The 18,779-nt window shown below is 42.9% G+C and overlaps 1 protein-coding gene across 9 annotated transcripts in view; it reads left to right on the top strand.

The window, feature by feature from the left end:
* Nucleotides 1–18,779, top strand: part of LOC136549717 (uncharacterized) — a 47,894-nt gene that overhangs the window by 7,331 nt on the left and 21,784 nt on the right. For 4 of the 9 annotated variants that reach the window (XR_010782007.1, XR_010782008.1, XR_010782003.1 and 1 more), the window contains exon 2: nucleotides 3,435–3,507. Coding sequence is in view for 1 of the 9 variants with exons in the window: in XM_066541104.1 (XP_066397201.1) it covers nucleotides 7,947–9,188; nucleotides 9,256–9,468; nucleotides 9,530–9,607 (1,533 nt within the window). In the remaining 8 variants the exon portion in view is untranslated. Of the gene's footprint in view, nucleotides 1–3,434; nucleotides 3,508–3,620; nucleotides 5,274–7,943; nucleotides 9,189–9,255; nucleotides 9,469–9,529; nucleotides 9,608–9,666; nucleotides 9,979–10,050; nucleotides 10,847–18,779 lie in introns of those variants that run through there. The other 5 variants (XR_010782002.1, XM_066541104.1, XR_010782004.1 and 2 more) reach the window with 4 other exon arrangements.

Here is an 18,779-nt window from a genome sequence, read left to right as displayed (position 1 = left end):
TCTGCCACGTATTGACATTGGATGAATGTGTGATCCACCATTTCTACTTGTTCACAGAAGCAACAAGCATCAATGGATAGGAATGTGCTAGCATAAAAGTTGTTTTCTTTTAGGTAAACAACCCTAAGCGAATCTCCACGAGACTATTTTCATTTTCTCAGGGTCATGTATCTTCCAAATGTGTTTCCGGTCACTAGTGACTTTGTTGAATATTGGATGTTTCTTCCTTGCCATCAGTGCTGAAAAACAAAATGCTTTTTTTTATTTTTTATTTTGGCAACATGCATGTTGATTTAACAGTAAAAATACCTTCTGGTGTTTTCCCAAGGCACAAAGTCTTTCGCAAAAATTATGACTTAAAGGAATTTTTAGTATGGCACTAGCAGTATCCTCATAGTAACAAGCCTGCAGTAACTCCTCATTTGATTGACTGTGTTGTTCATCAATTAGAAAATCCAGGGCAAATTGTGCTAAAACGCCAGGTATCAAATGGAAACACTGGATAAAGGTATTTTCCTTCCATTACCAACGCTCTATACAATTCCACTCATCAACAGTTCTTCCAAAGTTCAAGCTTCTCCTGGTGTATGAGGCATTACGAGTGCAACTTGCCTCCTAGAAAGAGAAATCATGAAAGTATCTGTTTTTAAGAACCCTAGCACAGAAAGAATCAGACACACAATAAGTAACCGCCAACATTGCTTTGCTAGAAGTGCTTGATTAAATAATTCCACAACTCTAAAGCCCATTCCTCCCAATGCTTTTGGAGCATTCAGCCATTCCCAAGAGCACCAATGAAAAATTCTTATTTTCATTTTTGATGCCACACCAATAATTAGAGATGATTGGTCCCATTTTATCACAAATGCCCCATCAATATAGGGATAGCTTGGACAACAGATTTAAGCAAAACTTCTTTCCTAGCTCTACATAATGATTTATTGCTCCATATATCCATAAACTCTTCTCCACATTCTTTCTAGTAGAAAAACAAAGGTGTTGATTTTTTATATTTTAATACAAGTCCGCATACCTAAATAAGTGGATTGCAAAGCCTCATTATAGATGTTCAACTCATTCATTACTCAGGACATCGATTCCCAAAGAAGATGGATGACTTTTGTAAATTGACTCTCTGTCCAGGCCCTTCACTATAAAGCTAAATTACTGATTTTAGTGTTGAGACACTTTGTTTATCCCCTTGTAAAAAAGATGCTATCACTGCAAATAAAAGATAGGATATTGGTGGTCCTAAAATTCCATTCCTTACTCCTCTCAAAGTGTCTTCTTGTTCTTTCTTTTTGAATAATATAATGATGACATACGAGAAAAAGATATGGACTGGTTGGATCTCCTTGCCGAATGCCACTTGTTGGATAAAAAGGTTTGAGTTAGTTCACCATTAATCCTTATAGCATAGTTCATCGAGCAAACACACCGCATAACCATAGATATCCATAAATCATGAAAAACTAGCTTATGTAATACACTAGGTAAATAAGCCCATTCCACCCCGTCATAAGCTTTCATCATATCAATTTTCAAAGCAAAGAAAGGTGTCTTTGATTGTTGTCTCCTTATTGTGTGTAAGCATTCATATGTGATCCGCAAATTATTCATAATTAACCTTCCTGTCACAAAAGCACTTTTCTCTTCAGAAATTATATCTGAAAGGAAAACCTTCAAACGATTAGATAGAACTTTGAGGCTATTTTGTAAATAATATTACATAGACTGATTGGTCTGAAATTATTTAGATGTTCTGGTTTGGGCACTTTAGGAATGAGCACAAGAGTTGTGTCGCATAAACCTTCCATGATCTCATCTTCTAATATAAATCTCCTTACTGCTTGACATATATCTTTGTGTAATAAATCCCAATATCTTGTTGATAAAATAGAGCTGGAAACCCATCTGGTCCTGGAGCTTTTCTCGGGCCCATTTGAAACAGTTCCTCTTTGATCTCCTCAGCAGTATATGGTTTGCATAATTCTTCATTTATGCTTGGATTCACTTTTGTAAGAACCGCATCAAGGATGGCTTCACTATTAGCATTTGGTTCAGAAGAGAACAAGTTCATGTAGAAGTCCTTAGCCATACCTTTAATAGCTTCTTGATCTTCACATTTTGTACCATCTTCCTTTGATAAATATCTTATTTTGTTATTTCTTCTACGGGATGATGCTCTTGCATGAAAAAGTTTTGTGTTCCGATCCTTCACTTGGAGCCAGTCCACTGTTGGTTGTTGTCGAGAGCCATGATTTCCTCCCTTTCGAACAACTCACAAAGCCTTTGTTTGATATTTTTACTTTTCCTATGGAAAAAAAGTTGTGGCACTTGATAGAGATAGCCTGGACAAGCGACTTTGAAGCTTCTTATTCTCCTTACGGACAGGCCCAAAGGAATCTCTGCTCCATTTGTTTCAATAAACCAGCCATTCTTTGCAAGTTGTTACATATGGATTGGAGATTTCTAGGGCCAGTGTATATCCATCTTTCTAGAATTGTTCCACTGCATCCTTGTAATCTGGAGCTCTAGACCAAGCTTCCTCATATTTGAATTGTTCAACGGTATGTATACTCTGTGATCCTTGACCAGGTTCACCAATTACTATTTTAATTGCATAATGGTCTGGTAAATAGTCAGATATATATGATTTTCATGTTAATGTTAATTCATGGAATAGTGCTCTGGAGTTTGGAGAATGTAGAATATCCAAATAAAAACTTAAAGTTTAAAACTTGAAGTAGTATGCTCCCAAGAACTACATAGTTGGTAGTGGTGTGGACACACCCCGAAGAAAGTGATTATGATCAAATTTTCACCACACGCATCCTAACAATAAAAACATATGCACCCACAAGGCAAGCACATTTCCTCAAACTTTTTTTTTACTCTGTTCCTGCCAATAGACACGTGATTGCAATGTTTGCAAACACAATGCACTATGCAAATACTTTGTTGCTAAATGATTGCACTTATATTTACGTTGTACTCCATGCGGCTATTTCCATGATAGGTCTTAATTTTTTGGTTTTCTCGATGTACTCCACTGTATGATTTTCCCCCAAAGAATTATCCAGGCAGCCTCTTGCCTCGTCCTCGTGCTTGACACTGCAGTGCCGCTGCTCACTGACTCCACCCTGTCATGTCCCGCTCGCACGCTCCCGCCTCCCCCCAAGCGGTATTCGCGACAAAAAACTTGTTAATCCATGACGGATTCTCGGTGACGGATTTTGAGACCGTCACTGAAATTATCTTTTTTCCGTTATGGATATGCACCCATGGATATTTCTGGCCCGTTAACTCGTGACGGTTTTATTCAGATCGACATTTGTGATTCGATTGTCCTTGGATGCGTCCTGTATTAAGATCGACATTTTATCATGTACATTTGATTTACTTTTTGGTCAATTTTTTTTTTTGCATTGCAGAAGTCTGGTCCCATTTTAATTCGTGGGAGAAGCTTCAGCTCGGGCCTTCCTTAGCACTAGAACCATTCCTAAGGTACATTTTCCTGGTCACATTTTCTTCTGTATGACATTTTGGTAACTAGCTGTTGCTTACTGCTTCAGCAATCTATTTATTGAATTCACAACAATATTCTTTTTTATGTTCAGTCATGAATTGTATGTGTCGGTGCGAAAAGTGACCAACAAGTAAATATTTATAGTTTTTTCTGTGCGTTGTAATCGGATGTAGCCTAGCACTCAATGGCACATGATTTATACTGGTTCAGGCAACGTGCCCTATATCCAATTTCAGTCGATCGGCGACTTTATTTCTAAGCCCAGGTGCTCAAAGTTTGTTGTGGGGTTACAAACGAGTGGGAATAAGAATGAGGTGTTAAAGGTCCGATCGGACTCTGAACCAAAGGGCCAAAAGTGACAGGAGCTCCAATGTGCGCTAAGTATTAGAACGTATGCTCTGTGTAGCTTTAGAGTTCTAAAGTTGTGAAGTTATTCGAGTGCTCAGAATGTCTAATGCTTAGCAGAGAGAGAGTCCGAATGACTGTCCTCTCAGTTGGGAGAGAGCGCTTCCCCTTTTATAGATGAAGTAGATGGCCTTACAAGTGAGAGAGTGAGTGTATGTGCTATCTAGTCTTGTTGCCCACGCCTTCGGGTACAAGACAGTTGTCGGTACCCACAATACTATTGACGCCCAGATGCATGTGGCAGGCTCCATCGTGTTCGTCTGGTATGGCAAATATCAGCGCCTACCATATTGTAGGACAAATGTCGACACCCACAATATTGTTTGTGTTCTGACATGTCTAGAAGGTTGCATAGCACCCTTCTGCCATGGCCTGGCAGTACTGTCCTGTAGGTGTGCAGGGTACGGTCCTCGGTATTGCGGTTGACTTGAGCGCCTTGCCTTATATGCTCCACCTGATTCTTGGGTCCTCTCCGAGCGGGAGTCCCCGATCGGTCGTTCCCAATCAGCTCCGACCGTGTCGGTCGGAGAAGAGCTGTAAGCAGAGGTTCGGTGTATTCCTGGTCGGAAAAGCAGGTCGGAGTCGGAAGCGAGCATCGTCCCCTCCTTGGCCAGGCCTTCTGGTCAGAGACTGGATAGCTCTTCCGAAATATCATTAGGTATCTGAGATGGCCTAGGAGTCACGTGTTGTTGTAATTCCGTCTGTTGGGCCGAGCTTTTGCTAGGAAGCAGGCCTATCGGGGACCCTAGGTTTATGAACCCGACAGGAGCCCCCGAGCCCATTTGGGACTTCCGCAAAGTCATGAAGGGGCTATTTATACTCGTTGTACGAGAGCAACGGGTGGGTGTAAGATCGTGAATCGCCGTCAGGCGCAATGGAGCGAGGACCCAGGCGTCGGACCGATGAACCAGCATGTTGATCAGCGGTCGTACAGGGAGTAGGTAGCATAGTGACCATACGTCCATCACTGTGGGTCGATGTGAGTCCCCTAGAATGACATGTCACGTAGATGGGTCGTGCTGAGATGTGACCGCTCCCTGCACGATGCCAGAAGTTTGACCTGGGGTTGTACTTTCTGGCCCGTAGTGGTTGGCGACGACATGAGCTTCTGTTAGGAACCGTGTCTGAGGGATCGGGCTAAGCGGAGCTAGCCCTTAGACATCGGGCAAGGCGGAGCCAGCCCTCAGACATCAGCCGAGGTAGAGCCTACCCTCGGGGGCTAGCCGAGGCGGAGCCAGCCCTCGAACATCGGGTGAGGCAGAGCCAGCCCTCATATGTCGGGCGAGGTGGAGCCCGTGCTCAGACATTGGCCGAGGCAGAACCTACCCTTGGGGGTTAGCCGAAGCGGAGCCATGCAAGAGGTGTAGCCTTGGTGGTCCTAGAAATCTCCTAGGGGATTTTTTGACTTACCAGTGGGTGCGCGCGAGCATATCCGGTGGGTGTAGCCCCCGAGCCCCTAGGCAATTCGGGTAGAATCACCTGGGGGATTTTTTGACTTGCCAGTGGGTGCACGCAAGCGCACTCGGTGGGTGTAGCCCCCGAGTGAGATTTGACCCCTTACTGTTGCTGGGGTCAGATGTCACTAAAGATCGAGGAGAGGATAGCAAAATTAGTAGGGAAAAATGTCTCTTGTTTTCTCACGTATCCCCTTCCTAGGTTCTAAGCCATCGTTTCTGGGAGCGCAGACCCAGGCGTTAGGCCGCCAGCCCAAACATCCAGTGCGCCCAGGGAGGGTCGGCCATGATGGAGCATGGACCCAAGTGCCGGGCGTGGCCGAGGGGTTGGTCTAGTTTCGTACGTTACCCCATGAGCGGTTTCCTCAACCGGAGGGGCTGAGCTAATGTCACTTGCCTCGATGGCTCGAGTGACATGCTCGATGAGCTCTCTAACGAGTATGTCTGAGTGGAATCTGCCGTTGTTCATAATGGGGTCGGCATAGCCCTCATGTGGCATTCCACTGCTCCTTAACCCGCCTCCTGGCAAATGTCTAAGCCGTTTCAGAGATCGACTCAGGTGGACCGCTGGCCTCCCCTCGATGGAGATTTTGTAGGCATAGCTCGAGGTTAAGATCGAATGAGAAGGTCAAGATGACCCTGTCTGCTTCCGAGCAGATTGGGTGAGGGCCGCTGGGGCTCATCTGCATTTTCTCCTCTGGCTCTGTTTGACGCGAGGTGGCCTAGAGCCTTCGAACCCCGATCGGTCGTCGCACATGTCGAATAAATGATTGTATGGATGAATGTGTGAATGCGTGTATGGGAAAGGATGAATGAATGATCATGCATTAGAAAATAAATGTTGATGCAAAAGTGGATCTGTAAACACAAAGGGCTAATACCCGAATCGATATCCAAAGCGTGCCAGTTGATTTGACCTGTTAATCGACAAGGATGAAGATACGAGCACTTTGGTCCTGACAACAGCGATACGCCCGGAAGCCATAGCCAAGAGGTACTCACGCAGAACTCGAGAATCACCGAAGGTCGCACTAAAGCTATGCAACTCGCCGAATCAATGAGAACTCGTAAAAAGGGAAAATATGCAAATTGACGAAATCGCCGAAAAGTAAGTAGATGCAAAATAGGAGTAAAAATTGGTTTTGATATTGATTGATGATATTACATTGCCCCTCAATCTATATTTATACCCTGATCTAAAGAAACATAACCAAACACAACTAGGACACCAAGTCCATATTTAAGAAAACACGCGACTCTTACATGAATCATACTCTAACAAATATAGAAAAGGAAATCAACTCCTATCTATTTCCCTGTCCGCCTTGATTACAATGGAAATCTCACCGACCTCCTCTCCATCGGCATACTTCCTGTTCCATCGGCAGTAGTCTTCAAGCCTTCCTTCATTGGCATCGACAATAACATTTCCAACCTTATCGGCAACGCCCGAGTCTAAATCAACCTCTCCATCGATCACCACCATTCATCGGCAACCATCTTTACAAGCTGATTTTCATCGGCTGTCAGTGTATACAGTAACTTTCCTCCTGCCGATTAGCCCACTCTGATCATTTTGACACGTGCAAAAAAATGGTGTCAACACATGCCCCCTAATTTCGGAGTATAAAACCATTAATGCTCCGAAATTTACTCCAGATAACGTTTGCCTTCGCCCAACTACCGTAACTCATCCTTCAAGCCAAAACTTGATCTGTTATCAAATCTAATCAAATCTAATCCTGATTCACGCACCTCAGCAAATATCGCATAATTGCCAACCACTCCTGCCTTGATTATGGTTAAGATACTGAAACAATAATCCATCGGCAAGATCCTAACATAATAATGCCGCCACTTTTAGAATTAAAACATCCTATACCGATACTTCTTCCAAGTCATGATTACTTGCCATCAACTCATCTGCACAATCCCCTGATTATCGTGCGAATAGTTACCATATCCATCTGAACCACCTCGACCTACATGCGCGCGGCATAGAGATAAGTCCAAAATACCCCTACTCCAATCGGCCTATAAATAGATTTCTCCGGAACGCTCGTCTTCTACCCTCAGACTCCAATCCTTGACATTTTCTCTTTCCGGTGGTGACTCCGACGAACAACTGCGCGACCTCAACCAACAAGAACTCTTCTCCAGCATCAACCTCGAGTCTCCGGCTCGTGCCCCCATCTTCCTCAAGATAATGGCAATCAACTTCGACGTCCCTGCGGTTCGTTCCACTTCCATTACCTTTTACCTCGATTCCTCTGGTCTTTGCGAATTCATACGGTTAGTAATTTTTCTTTTCTTTTGTTCTCCGGATCCTCTAAACTTAGGAACTGCGCAACAAATTAGTTATTCCAACCGATCAGCCGCATGTCCAATGCCTAGGACCAATGGGCAACCCAGATCCAACTGATCTGATTAATGCAGAGGTTAACAAAATCCCCTTTAAAGCCCAAAATTTCTCTTTGAATTTATGGAAAGATACATTCCGATCTTGGCCCAAAACCACCAAAGGGTGGAAAGACTGGTACTTGAGGGTTAATAGGTTGATGCAAGTACACTGGGCAGAACGGAAGCTAGACCAATGCATTAGGCTATCTATTGCCGATATGCAAAAGAATGAGTCAATGATGATTGCAGCTGCTTACTTCTGGTCAGACACAACAAACACTTTTATGTTTGGACATGGCCCAGCTACTCCCACACTTGCCGATGTCTACATGCTCACTGGTTTGGATATTTCAACTGCCGATGAAGGCTCCATCTATGGCAGAAAATCTGAATATAGGGTGAATACCCGCAACATCGGCGGTTGGACAGGATACATTCAAGAATGCCAGAAGACCGGGACAGTTAACCAGAGGGAACACGCCACATTCTTGAATATGTGGTTAGAAAAATTTATCTTCTGTGGTCAATCAGTAGGACCAACCAATGCCTTCCTCCCCACGGCTGAACTCTTGTCCAATGGTGTAAGGTTCCCTCTTGGCCTATACCTTCTGAGCTCCACTTATCATCTTCTTCATCAAGTGTCTCAGAAACTTTTGCTTGGTGAACCCATCGGCAACTTAGGAGGCCCGTGGTGGTTTATCAACATGTGGCTGAATACCCATATGCACAAACGTTTGCAATGGGACTTCTTTGCCCAACAATTCCCACGAGAAATTGCTGAAGACCATGTGCTTGGGGATGAGGAATCGGCAACACGCTCACCCCTCAATTTTGGTGAAGCTATAATTGTCCTCCCTAGAACAGAGGCCAATGAAGACCAGATCGGCAGATTCTTCCAAAGCTTCTACAATGGTCTTTCTTGTGATCATAGGGCCTGGGTACCTTATATTGACGAAGAAAACAGATTCCCCCTTCTTTTCAACTTTGCCGATGACAGTCTGAATCAGGATAACGAACTCATGATGGCCATCATTACTCCTAGGGCAATCCCAGTAAACACATTCGGTAGCGGGAAAAATACCAATACCACGTATGAGTTTTACAATCCATCGGCAGTATCCCATCAATTGGCTTTTGGGCAACTGCCAATCAAACTTTGTTTTGCCGATGTGATCAAACCCAGAGAAACAATCACTAGCGGAACGAATTGGAGCAAGGTAGTGCGACTCTCCCCCGATGCCGATACTACAGATGTCGATCTATCCATCTGGACACCAGTATCTTTCATCACCGATTCATATAAGCAATGGTGGCGAGAGTGGAGGGAACAACTGTTTGCAACATCTGCTCACACATATCGGCACATGATTGACCCTGAATACGCCATTCCTGATGACGCAGTAAGTTTCTTTTAACTCTCTTCTGCTTTTTCCTCTCATATATCGGTAACTAACCTTCTCTTGATAGGTTAACAACCCAGCACCAACTATGAGCAAAAGTGGGAAACCCTTCGATCTTCGACCTATTTCCCCGATATCACCGATCGGCTACAATGCCCCCACCTTAGCTGCTTTGACTCACCAGAAGACCCGTGCCAAGACCATCACCTCCAAGTCCAAATTGGCTATAGCTAGGGCCACTCCATCGGCTGCTGCTACAACCCTAGTCAAGGAATTCAAGGTAACAACCTTGTTTATTTCTACTCATGCCGATCACAAATTGTATTAACATTAATCATCAGGGGGTAAGAGCCGCTGCTGGATCATCATCGGCAATTCCTCCGATATCAAGCACCACTTCTTCTGACAAACCTTCAGAGGTATCCCTTTGATTTCACATTTTATCTATTAAATATCATACCTTATACTTGTTTTGCAGCAACAAATGGGTACATCGGCAAGCGTACCAGATGTCCAAGCTTCACAACCAACAAGTGCCGATGCCCCCCAGCCAACCGTTGCTGATGCCCAAGCAAAGCGCAAAGCCTTAATAGATGCCGAGGCACAGCCAAAACGATAGAAGTCCATGTCGATCCCCACATCTGCCCCAATGTCATCGATCATCATACCCCAAGAGCCAACCACTGATGAGGTCACAGAGGATATCCCATCGGCAAGCTCAGCCGATCCTCCACACGGCATACTCCAGACTGCTTCCTCCAGTCAAGCACAGGAAATTGCCTTGAAACAGGTAAACCGATTGATCTAGTCAATTTATAATACTCATACTTATCCTTAACTGACCTTCTTTTCTTTTCCTCAGGAACAAGACTCCCCAAACAGCCTATTCTCCTTTGCCATTGACGTTTCTGACGATGATGGAGAGGAAACAAGTTCTTCCCTTGCACTGGGAACAATATCGGCAGAAACTAAGTCCAAGTTGGAAGCTCTCTTGAACTTGTTACAGCAGGATACCGCCCAACTGGTAGATGACTCGGACCCCGCAAAGTCAATTTTCAAAATAATCCATGGCCAGGTCCCTACCGATGTTGAAGAAGTACTCTTCCCAGCAGCCCATTTAGAAAGCCGCCAACTGCAATATCAACGGGCTGCTCAACGCATTGCCGATAGAGCAGCTCAGGCTCAACTCAAAGAAGAGATGCTACAACTGAAGCAAATTGCCGATGAGAAGCACAAGGGCATCGGCAACTTGTAGACTTCGGGCGCTGAACTTAAGCAGAAAATCTTAGATTTATCGGCAAAGAAGATGGCTCTACTGGCCGAATTGAAAGAAGTCAAAGCAGCCTTAACTCATGCTCAACAAGAAGAAAGCCAGCTACCCAATGCCATCAAGGCCTTTCAGCAAGAAAGAGACACCCAGGCTCGCAAAGCCTTGGCCATGAAGAAAAAACTCAAGCCTGTGGAGGGTGCTGCCGATGAAGACATCAAAGACATGAAGGAAGCCGACCAGATTCGCCTGCGTGCGATATTGGCTATCCAATCCTTGTTAAACTTGTAAATCTTGTCTATTGCATTGGCACTTTACGAGACATTGACATCCTTGTATAATTCTAGCCGATAGGACTGTTATCGGCACTTATACTTTTATGCATCCATCCAGATACTAGGGTAATATTTCTTTAAATATTTTCCATTTAATGCTCTAGGAAACATGACCCCTTCGAGGGTTTCTAGAATATATGCGTTACTAGGAACAGACTGATTTATCCGATATGGACCTTCCTAATTAGGAGACCACTTTCTGAACTTTGAACTTTTAGTCCCAATCGGTAAAATCAATTTCCAAACCAGATCTCCTTCGGCAAACTCCTTTACCTTCACCTTCTTGTCATACCATCTGGCTACTCTTTTCTTATTTTCTTCAATGCTAACTGGAGCCCTTAACCGATGACCCACCACATCTTCCAACTCATCCTTCATAAGAATATCACAATCATCGGCTGTCAGCTGATTTTGAGAACGTATTCGCCTAGAGCCAGTTTTAATTTCCCAAGGCAATACTGCATCGTGTCCATATACTAACTGATAAGGCGTTACTTTGGTTGCACCATGACATGACATCCGATATGACCACAAGGCTTCATTTAATACTGTATGCCACCTCTTAGGATTTTCTTTAATTTTGCGCTTAATGAGTTTGATGATCCCTTTGTTAGAAGCCTCAGCCTGACCATTAGCTTGAGCATAATATGGAGAAGAATTTAAAACTTTAATTCCCATACCTACAACAAACTCATCAAATTCTCCTGATGTAAACATAGTACCCTGATCGGTAGTGATAGTTTGAGGAATACCAAATCGGTAGACAATATGCTCTTTCACAAAATCGATCATATTAGCCGATGTCACCTTTTTTAAAGGAATTGCCTCAACCCATTTTGTGAAATAATCGGTAGCAACCAGAATAAATTTATGTCCTTTGCTCGATGGCAGATAAATCTGACCGATGAGATCGATAGCCCATCCCCAGAACGGCCAAGGTTTAATTATAGGGTTCATAGCCGATGCAGGCGCTCTTTGAACATTACCAAACTTTTGACACCCCTGACATCCTTTAAAATACTTAAAACAATCTTCAAGAATAGTCGGCCAATAGTATCCATTCCTTCGGATCATCCACTTCATCTTGAAAGCCGATTGATGCGCTCCACACACTCCTTCATGAATTTCACCCATCAAGCTCTTCGATTCATCACTGCTAACACATTTGATTAAAACTCCATCTATAGTTCGATAATATAATTCATCATCGAGGAGCACATACTTGGTAGCTTGGAACCTTATACGTCTTTCAACCTTTTTATATGGATCCTTTAAATAATCGACAATCTCCTTTCTCCAGTCATCGGTACCGACTACCGATGTTAGCACTTCCCGAATAGGCTGATACCCTAAAGCATACTAAGCTAGTCGATTAGCCTCTTCATTATGCAGTCGAGAAATATGTTCAAGACAAAAATCTCTAAACCCTTTCAACAATTGCAAACATCTTTCATAATACGAAATTAAAACTTCACTTCGGCATTCATAAATCCCAGCCAATTGATTTATAACTAGCATAGAATCACCAAAGATTTCAACAACATCGGCACGTATCTCCTTCAACAATTCTAACCCTTTTATCAAGGCTTGGTATTCAGCCTGATTGTTTGTCGATGTAGCAACAATCGGCAATGAAAATTCATACTTCTTTCCTTGAGGTGAAATCAATACAATGCCGATACTTGCTCCTTCACCACATGTGGACCCATTGAAGAAAAGTGTCCAAGGAGCAACCTCCAGAGAGTCCACTGTGTTACAATGCTGAGTGACAAAATCAGCCATAACCTGCCCCTTAACTGCCTTAGTCGATTCGTAACGTAGTTCAAATTCTGATAATGCTAAAATCCACTTGCCGATTCTACCACTTAATATCGGCATCGACAGTATATACTTGACTACATCGTCTTTGCAAATGACCGTGCATTTGGCAGATAACAAATAATGTCTTAATTTGACACAAGAAAAGTATAAACACAGACATAATTTTTCGATGGCCGAATACCTTGTCTTAGCATCCACTAATCTTTTGCTCAAATAATAAATAACACGCTCTTTCCCTTCAAATTCTTGAATAAGAGCTGAACCGATAATGGTATCATCAGTTGACAAATACAACCTGAAAGGTTTCCCGTGTTGAGGTGGAACTAGCACTGGAGGATTTGTCAAATATTTCTTAATCTCATCTAGGGCTAACTGCTGCTCAGCTCCCCATACAAATTCCTGATCGGCTTTCAATTTAAGTAATGGACTGAAAGCCTTGATCCTTCCCGACAGATTAGATATGAATCTTCTAATGAAATTAATCTTACCGATCAAAGATTGCAATTCAGTTTTAGTGGCAGGGGCAACCACCTTGTTAATTGCATCAATAGACTTTCTACTGATTTCGATGCCCCATTGATGCACCATAAAACCCAAAAATTGACCTACCGATACACCAAATGCACATTTATTAGGATTCATCTTCAATCCATGCTTCCTTGTGCACTCCAATATCTTTCGTAAATTGGCTAGATGTTTTGTGATATCTCCAGACTTAATCACTACGTCATCAATGTAGATCTCCACTAATGTGCCGATGTATTCATGAAAAATAAAGTTCATAGCTCTTTGATAAGTAGCGCCGGCATTTTTCAAACCAAACGTCATGACTATCCACTCAAACAACCCTACATGACCTAGACATCTGAAAGCAGTCTTGGGAATATCTTCTTCAGCCATGAATATTTGATTGTAACCTGCATTACCATCCATGAAGCTGATAATTTGATGTCCGGCTGTAGCATCAATCAACAAATCAGCAATCGGCATTGGATAGCCATCCATCGGTGTGGCTTTGTTAAGATTCCTGAAATCAATACAAACACGAAGTTTTCCATTTTTCTTATAAACAGGAACCACATTAGAGATCCACTCTGCATATCGACACTGTCGAATAAACTGTGCCTCAATTAATTTAGTTATTTCGGCCTTAATGTCAGGAAGTATATTAGGGTTGCATCGGCGCGCTGGCTGCTGATGTGGCTGAAATCTAGATTTGATAGGTAACCGATATTCAACTATCGATCGGTCTAATCCAGGCATTTCAGTATAATCCCAAGCAAAACAATCTTTATACTCTTTTAACAAATCAGTCATTTGCTGCTTACACTTGGAATCTAACTTAGCACTAATAAAAGTAGGTCTTGGCCTATCGCCATCACCAATATCTACTTCTACCAAATCATCTGTCGATGTGAACCCTTGACCTAATTTTCCATCATCGGCAAACCTATCCATTAAAACTCTTCTTCATAACTGACTGCTTGGATCGGTGGAATTTCATAATCAGCAACTCTAAGGAACTCTTTTTCCCAAACTTCTCCTGATATGCATTTAGTTCACTCATAAGTATCTGATTCTGCCGATGCGATGATATAAGAAGAATCACCAGGGACAAACTCAATCTTATCCCTAATCCACTGTACGAGGCATTGATGCATTGTAGAAGGAACACAACAATTAGCATGAATCCAATCCCTCCCTAGAAGCAGATTATATGCACCCTTGCCATTAATAACAAAGAACGTCATCGGCAAGGTTTTACTGCTGATAGTCAATTCGACGAATACCGCCCCTTTAGCCGGTGACACATTGCCTTCAAAATCCTTCAGCATCATATCGGTTTTGGCCAAGTCTTGATCTCCCTTACCAAGTTTCCGATACATCACATAAGGCATAATATTAATTGCAGCCCCTCCGTCGATAAGTATCTTAGATACAGGCTGCCCATAAACTCTGCCTTTCACAAACAAAGCCTTAAGATGCTGTCTCTCATCATCAGTAGGTTTCTCAAAAACAGCCATCATTGGATCTAGTGTCAACTGAGCTACTTGATCAGAAAGAACAATTTCGTCCTCATTATCAGATAGTGCCAAAAACTCCATCGGCAACACGAATACCATATTAACATCTGCCGATGGACCCTTATTTTTATGTTTTACCTGCCACTGCTGATGACCGGACCTCTCATTGGAGGAATTTTCCTCTCGGTATAAATCCTCCTGATGCTCACGTTGCATCCTTCTTCTCTGTGTCTTTGTCAGACCCTCCGGGCACCACCGAGGAAACTTGGTTTTCCAAACTAGCTGATAACAAGTCCTAGTTGATTCTACACGGCGTATATTAGGGTCCCTGTAGAATATTTCTTCATTGGGAACTCTTGCGTTTGCCATTTCCTCAAGCTCCTCTTGATTTCTTGGAAAGTATTCAGCGCGTTTACCAAGCCTTTTATGTACACTAAGTCTGCCCCCTAGCCGATCATGCACTGACGCTCTGCGTCTAATCGGCTCATTGATGAATAAACCCTGATTGCCAGGTTGAAACCTCCTTTCTGACCGATTGACCCCGTAATAACCATTGCACTTAGGGCAATTTTCAACAGTTGGCAATTTAATACCTTCTTCCCAACAATGGATGAAAAATGGGCACCTCCAATGATTTTTATGCCGATACCATTCTTCCTGACGTCTCTCTTCTTGCTGTTGTCGATATCGGTCCTTACGCTGACGCCAATCCTCCTGCTGCCTTTGATGGGTAATCACAATGCCAGATCGAGGAGGATTTTTGGAACTACTGCTTTCTCCCAGCAAACCCTTACTTTTTGCATCATTGGTAGTTATCCGATGTTGGGGATCTACTGATGCGTTTTTCTCAGCAGCCTCTGACGTCAATACCTTGGTCTTCCCTTTGGCCTCCAACATATTTGCTGGAAAAGGGTGTTGATCAATTTTCATTGGCTTCTGGGCTTTAGAAGTACCAAACTTAATTCTCCCAGATTCAATAGCTGATTGTAACTGTTGCCTAAACACCTTGCACTCATTTGTACTATGTGAAGTTGCATTGTGCCATTTGCAGTACAAGATCTTCTTCAACTCTTTTGCCGATGGGATAACATGATTAGGTGACAACTTAATTTGGCCCTCTTGAAGCAGAAGATCAAATATTTTGTCGGCCTTGGTGATATCAAAGGTAAACTTTTCTGGCTCTTTCTGACCAAAGGGACAAGATATTGGCTTTTTATTCTTAACCCACTCAACTAAGCCGATAACTGGTTCTTCATCAGAATCAGAATCTCCTACTTCAACAAATGATACTTTTTTACTCCAATTCTTTTTAGGTTCAAAGACCCTAGTATCTTGATCAGAGATCCTTTGCACAAGATGACTGAGGCTTTCAAACTCCTAAGAAGCATATCTGTCTTTAAGATGTGGCAATAATCCTTGGAAAGCCAGATCGGCAAGCTGCCGATCATCTAGCACCAGGCTGTAGCACTTGTTTTTTACATCTCGTAGCCTTTGCACAAAGCTTTCTACCGATTCATCATTACGCTGTCTCAACTTTACTAAATCAGTAAGCTTCTTTTCATGGATTCCAGCAAAGAAATACTTATGAAATTGTTTTTCTAGATCAACCCAAGTAATAATAGAATTTAGTGGTAATGAAATGAACCATGTAAATGCCGATCTAGACAAAGATGATGAAAATAATCGAACTCTTAATTCATCTCTGCTAGCTGCCTCTCCACATTGAATAATGAAGCGATTAACGTGTTCCATTATTGATGTGTCATCTTGCCCAGAGAATTTAGTGAAATCTGGTACCTTGTACCGATTTGGGAGAGGAATTAAATCATATGCAGGAGGGTATGGAGTCCAATAAGAATAGGTATTGACCTTGGGCTTTATCCCAAACTGATCCTTCATAATTTCTGCTATCCTATCGGCCCAAAAAGCATCAGCCTCCTGATGATGAACTGGCTGAATTTCTACGGGAGGTGCCTGCTGATATCCCTCCACATATCTTTGTGGCCCACGATCTCCAGCAATTGGCATATTTGCTGTTACTTGTGGTCCATTAACCTATTGGAAAGGATTCATCGGCTGAGCTGTCGATGCTTGATTCTAGAAACCAGCTTGCATATGACCTTGTTGAATCCCTGCAACCTATTGATTTTGCTGAACTGTATGTTGAACAGGTAACTATCCTGACCAACCATTATTAGAACTCATCGGTACAAAACTTATCAATGGCTGGTAATTTGCTAACATTGTTGGATAATTATAACCAGCTTGAGGCATGAACTGAACCCCAGTTTGACTCATAACAGAGGCTTTCTGCTGCATCGGCAGTAAGCTTGCCGATGGACTTGAACTGGGTGTTTGAACCAAAGGCATCTGGAAACCTCCTGGAGTTGGTTGCACAGTAATTGCTGTGGCATATTGAGGCACTTGAGCCATCGGCGAAACAGCCGATGGTATAGGAGCTTTTCCTACTGCGTCAAATACTTGAGGTAACCCAGGATTGAAAGCAGATGACTCCGGAGGCATATCATATCCCCACTAATTAGCAGGAATCTAGCTATTCTGAGACACAGGGCCTGACATAGCTGATGCCGCTAGATCTGTATTAAGCTGAACTCGTCCTCCTGGTAGTACCGGATCTGATCGTATCAGTGTAGATTGAATATTAGGTAAGCCTGCCGATACTGGAGGAGAAGTAACTTCTGTACCCACAACGGCCGAGGGAGCCGATGGAGTATTAACAGATGCCGGCTCTGGTTGGTGATAGGCAGGCCCAACATAATGCTGTGACGCTTGTCCTTCTTTGAGAGTTCAAACCACATCATTATGAACAGTATTGGACAGTACATTAGAATGATTAATCAAAGCATGATTTACTGTAGAATTAACCATCTCTTGAAGTTTACCAGGATTGGAGTCAAAGGTAACCTGCCGAGGCAACGGCAAATCTTGCTTCTGGATGACTTGTCCACTCTTGTTCAGGCTAAACGATTTCAGACAAAGCTACCTATATTCTTCTATAGCCTTTTCCATAGCCTACCTCTGCTCTTCCTTAAGATCCTCTTCTAATACCGCGATAATATTCCCTGAATCAATCTCAGAATTGAACATACTGATCGGATTGATTTGTCCCACCGGGCGTGCCAAAAGATGTGTTGATGCAAAAGTGGATCTGCAAACACAAAGGGCTAATACCCGAATCGATATCCAAAGCGTGCCAGTCGATTTGACCTGTTAATCGACAAGGATGAAGATACGAGCACTTTGGTCCTGACAACAGCGATACGCCCGGAAGCCACGGCCAAGAGGTACTCACGCGGAACTCAAGAATCGCCAGAGGTCGCACTAAAGCTATGCAACTCGCCGAATCAATGAGAACTCATAAAAAGGGAAAATATGCAAATTGACGAAATCGCCGAAAAGTAAGTAGATGCAAAATAGGAGTAAAAATTGGTTTTGATATTGATTGATGATATTACATTGCCCCTCAATCTATATTTATACCCTGATCTAAAGAAACATAACCAAACACAACTAGGACACCAAGTCCATATCTAAGAAAACACGCGACTCTTACATGAATCATACTCTAACAAATATAGAAAAGGAAATCAACTCATATCTATTTCCCTGCCCGCCTTGATTACAATGGAAATCTCACCGACCTCCTCTCCATCGGCATACTTCCTGTTCCATCGGTAGTAGTCTTCAAGCCTTCCTTCATTGGCATCGACAATAACATTTCCAACCTTATCGGCAACGCCCGAGTCTAAATCAACCTCTCCATCGATCACCACCATTCATCGGCAACCATCTTTACAAGCTGATTTTCATCGACTGTCAGTGTATACAGTAACTTTCCTCCTACCGATTAGCCCACTCTGATCATTTTAACACGTGCAAAAAAATGGTGTCAACAATAAAATAAAGTAAGAAGGTTTGGTAAAGTTACCTTGATGACTCGAGTGATGGGTTTGAGGAGCTCTTATCGGATATGTCCGAATGGGATCCATGTCTATCATTCATGACAGAGTCAGCATAGCCTACATGGGGCATCCCACTACTCCTTACCTATCTCTCGGTAGTCGCCTGAGCTGTCCGATTGACTCAGGTAGCCCATTGGTCTTTCCTTGATAGAGGTCCTATT

Source organism: Miscanthus floridulus, chromosome 4, assembly GCF_019320115.1.
Source record: "Miscanthus floridulus cultivar M001 chromosome 4, ASM1932011v1, whole genome shotgun sequence".
Lineage (NCBI taxonomy): Eukaryota > Viridiplantae > Streptophyta > Magnoliopsida > Poales > Poaceae > Miscanthus > Miscanthus floridulus.
This window is presented reverse-complemented; position numbering and strand designations above follow the sequence as displayed.